The sequence below is a fragment of the Mus pahari genome, chromosome 4, assembly GCF_900095145.1.
Source record: "Mus pahari chromosome 4, PAHARI_EIJ_v1.1, whole genome shotgun sequence".
In the NCBI taxonomy this organism is placed as follows: Eukaryota; Metazoa; Chordata; class Mammalia; order Rodentia; family Muridae; genus Mus; species Mus pahari.
In genome coordinates this window covers 38493137-38497909 of record NC_034593.1, presented here as the reverse complement: position 1 = coordinate 38497909, position 4773 = coordinate 38493137, and the positions used below count along the sequence as shown (strand labels likewise).

The following is a 4773-nucleotide window of genomic DNA, read 5'->3' as shown; positions in this document are numbered from 1 at the left end:
AATGTCTTAAAAATAAAAGGTGGAGCCTGATTGAGAAAGACACTTGTTCTATCAACTTCTACTTTTTATGTACATCTATTCCCCTGTACACAGATACACTAATCACCTAAAGTGGTTATGACACACACACACAAACACAAACACACACACACACACACACACACACACACACACACACTATACCAACACACAAGATTAGTTACTTAACAGGAATCTTTTAAGTTGAAAGCATAACAACTAATTCACCATCACTGATGTGAAATATAGGCTTTAGAACCACTTGAAACTATATACAAACAATATGAGAACAGCATGAAAATTATTTGTCAGAAAGGACAAACACCCAAGAGAAACTTACAATAAATCACCATTCATTAATTCTCACCAAGGTAGCAACTAAAGCTAAGCTGAGCAAAGAGAACATAAATAACTTGCCAAAGTGTTTTGGGGAAAGATGGTGAGGTCAAAATTTTCTACATAAAAAAAAAAAAACAACAACAAAAAAAAAAACAACAACCAAAGTCTATCAGTGAAGCTTGGCAGTGGAACTATATGTGACTAAGGAATGTTAAGAGTGCAAGATAGTCTTTACCATGGAAGAACACACCATGTGACAAGCCCTGAAAACATACATAAAAGTAATGTTATAGCGACTGAACAATTTATACTTAGCAATGTAAGTGAATATACATATACCTATATGCATGTTAGAATTGTTAGTGAAAAATAGGACATAAACTGGAAAGACAAGGGGAGGTATATGAAGAAGTTTGTAAATTGGGGATTAGAGAAATAATTAAAATTACATCAGAATCTCAGAATCAAATTTTAAAAACCCAATGGGCAAAAACTGACTCTAAAAGAAATAAAACAGAAGAATGAACCAAAAAGAAGGAAAGTATTGACTTAGTGATGGAAAATTTCCCAGCAGGATTAGACGTTTAGTCTAGTGGGAACACATTTTAAAACAGCTCGAGTTCAAATGCCATCAACTAAGAAAACAAAAAGAAGACAAATAAATGAATGTTTTTCTGTGATAATTGGGGTAGATAGATTAGTGTTCATAACCCAAGATGGTTTAATAAACATTCACTAGTGTTCACACCTGCAATCCAAACTTAGGGGCAGGGTACAGGGATTATAGGTCCCTGAAAGGAAGTTTAATTCCACAGATGAGTTCCAACCCCACCATAGTGAAAAAATAATAGTAAACTTTTCTAAAAGTACGAAAAGACCTTTCCTAATTTATTCTATAGTGCTAGCATTTCTTCAATACCAAAGGAAAGGAAAAAGAACCATAAAGAGAACCATTGACTACTTCCAACATAGAGAAAAGTGTACTAACACATGAATCTAGCAGAGTTTGAAATGATGGTATGCCAAAGCTAACATGAGTGTTAGCTAACATCAGTGAATGAGAATGGATGTGTTTCATTACTTAATTACTAGAGGAAGCACACATAAATCTCAGGCCACATGCTCATGCAACTGCTGAAGCTTATTTTAGTGGAATTTGAATTATAGAGAGAAGATACATTTAGTCACCTACATATTCCTGTGAGTTAGCCATGAGAGATGTGGCATATCACACACTTCTAAGAGGCACATTGACCTAAATAAGTGATGGTCCAAAAGAACTGCAGAATCAACCAAAGGTAGGTAAGAAACTTGTTTGAGAGCAGTTTCACAGATGAGAATATAAAGGACTAAATCAGTAGTATGAGTCATAAAAAAATGGTTGGGCTGGAAGTATCTCAGAGAATGATTCTTGTGTCTAGATATTTATGTATCAATATATCTATATATAAAGTTAAGAAATATGTATCTCAGGGATTTATATGATATCTCAGCAGGTGAAGGCACCTGCCTCCAAAGCCCAAAGACTACAGTTTAAATCCAAATTGTGGAAGAAAAAAATACACAGGTTATATTATCTGATCTTCATACTTTCACTATGCTGCACACATCTATATAGAAACATCCACACCCACAACTACACAATTGACACAAAACAAATACATATTATAAAAATTAAGATATAAGTGTTTTATTAACAAAAAATTAATTGATATGTGCTGCAGTAAATTTCTAAATCAAATAAGCCTGGGCAATGAAAACACAACTCAATTAATATGAATACATGCTTTGCTCCTAGATTGGGTAGATCTAAAACTACATTAGCATCTTCCCCTATTAGAGACCCCTTATAACTTGAGGTTTCTTCAGGCCAGGTGCTTCTGCTCCACTTTCCTTCTTCCTCCTCTTCCAAAGTCTTCTGTGGGAAGCCACGTAACGCCATTACAAGATGGCACTGGCTACCAATGGCCACTGCCCATATTACGGGTAAACAACCAATGTGCGCAGGTGCAAATGGGTTTCTCGCCAAGTCTTTGCCCGCCCCGAGGCATAACAGTGAGATCATGAGTAAGCAACCAATTAGACGTGGACATGCAGCCTTGGGGACTATATAGGGAGTCGCTCGTGGGGCCTTGTGGTCTTCCTCTTCAAGATGCAATAAATGCTGTGCTGCAGAAGGATCCTGGTGTCCGCGTGTGTTCTTGCTGGTGAGATGATAGCGAGGGACAACTGGTGCTGAAAACCCCGGGAAAAACGTCTCACCATCACTGGTGCCGAGGAGACCCTCCACTGTGGAGAGGATTCAGAACTGCAGGACGAAGGTAAGCTCTGAGAGGCATGTTTGGTCTTGATCTCTCTCATCTCTCTCCCCAGTTAGAAGGCGTGGTGGAAGCCCTCATTACTGTCTTGACAGCACTCATTCTTTTTCTTTTGGTTAAATTGATGAAATCGTGCCTAGAAGATGAGAAATGCTGCTCAATGGTAATAGCAGGACAGGGGGCATTAGAGGAGTTACAGGACAGCATGTCAGAAACAGAGCGAGGTAAAAGATTAGAAGCTTCAAGAAGGAGAGGTGCAATTAAGAAAAGAGGCCCTTCAAAGGACCTTGGATCCAAGGAAGCAAGAGATAAGGGAAAGGACACCCTGGGAGAGAAATGGGGAAAGGAGGAAAAAAACCCGAAAAAGATAAGCCTTTATCCGGTAAAGGAGTTAGAGGCTTTAGGGCTTGATAGTTCAGAAACAGACAAGATTAGCCCCTCTGAGGAAGAGGATTTAGAAGATGAGGCAGCTCNCTATGAAGAAGAAAGATACCACCCAGATAGCTTGAGTAAAAAAACAGAAGAAAGCGGGAGGCAGAAACCATGTGGTTTCCCAGCCTGTAGGCCCCAGCACCCCTCCACTTTATATGGAAAGATTTTACTCAGATTCCTTCCTTACTAGAGATGAGCAGAAAAAGATATGGCAGGCATTTCTGGTGTTTGAGGCTGCCGAAGGAGGCCGTGTCCACGCACCGGTAGAATATATTCAAATTAAGGAACTTGCCGAGTCGGTCCGTAATTACGGAGTTAGTGCCAATTTTACTATTTCTCAAGTCTAAAAGCTTGCCCCACTGGCCATGACTCCAGCAGACTGGCAGACAACAGTGAAGGCTGTGCTCCCTAATATGGAGCAATATATGGAATGGAAAGCCTTGTGGTATGACGCCTNTCAGGCGCAGGCCAAAGTCAATGCCATTGCTGAAGGCGATCAGAGAAATTGGACACTTGATCTGCTAACAGGACAAGGGCAATATGCCAATAATCAAACAAATTACAACTGGGGAGCATACGCTCAAATCTCCACTGCCGCCATTAAAGCATGGAAGGCACTTTCCAGGAAGGGAGAGTCTGGGGGACACTTAACAAAAATTATACAAGGTCCCCAGGAGCCATTCTCAGATTTCATGGCTAGGATGACAGAGGCAGCAGGCAGGATCTTTGGAGACCCTGAACAAGAAATACCTTTAGTGGAACAACTGGTCTATGAGCAAGCCACACAGGAATGCAGANCAGCTATTACACCTAGAAAGAGCAAAGGGTTACAGGATTGGCTGAGAATTTGCCAAGAACTTGGAGGCCTGCTTACTAATGCTGGCCTCGCGGCTGCTATCCTACAGGGCCAAAAGCGCTCAGGTACAGGTGATCGCAAGGTCTGCTATAACTGTGGCAAACCAGGAAACCAAGCCCTTTGATTTATGTGTTTTCAAAACTATGCAATTACCAACAGCTGTCTTGCGGCAAAATGGGCCTTTATTGTGGATCCATCCCAATGCATCTCCTGCTAAGATTATTGACTGGTATCCCGATGCGGTTGCTCAGCTTGCACTCCACGGGTTGAAGGCAGCTATTACTCATTTTGGAAAAGAACCCAAAACTTTGATAGTGCCATACACAGCTATTCAGGTTCAAACATTAGCTGCTACCTCAAATGCTTGGGCAGTGTTAGTTACTTCCTTTGCTGGACAAATTGATAATCATTATCCAAAACACCCTATCCTGCAATTTGCCTTAAGCCAAGCCATTGTGTTCCCATACATAATGTCTCAGGAACCACTTGTTGATGGAGCTGTAGTGTATACAGACAGGTCAAAAACTGGTGTAGGTGCTTATGTGGTCAATAATCAGGTAGTATCNAAACAATATAATGAAACCTCACCCCAAGTTGTGGAATGTTTAGTGGTGCTGGAGGTCCTCGAGGCCTTCCCGGGCCGCTTAACATTGTATCAGATTCTTCCTATGTGGTTAATGCGGTTAAAGTTCTTGAAGTGGCTGGATTAATTAGGCCTTCCAGCAAACTTGCCAAAAATTTTCAACAAATTCAATCTACCCTTCTTGGCAGGAGATCCCCTGTATTTATAACACATATTAGAGCTCACTC

The 4773-nt window shown here is 40.6% G+C and overlaps 1 protein-coding gene across 1 annotated transcript; it reads left to right on the top strand.

Moving 5' to 3' along the window:
* The first annotated feature begins 2694 nt into the window (after positions 1-2694).
* On the top strand, positions 2695-4087 carry LOC110320761 (igE-binding protein-like). Its single transcript, XM_021196911.1, is given in 2 exon segments — positions 2695-3186; positions 3188-4087. Coding segments are annotated over 2 exon segments (1392 nt in total).
* Positions 4088-4773: the final 686 nt, after the last annotated feature.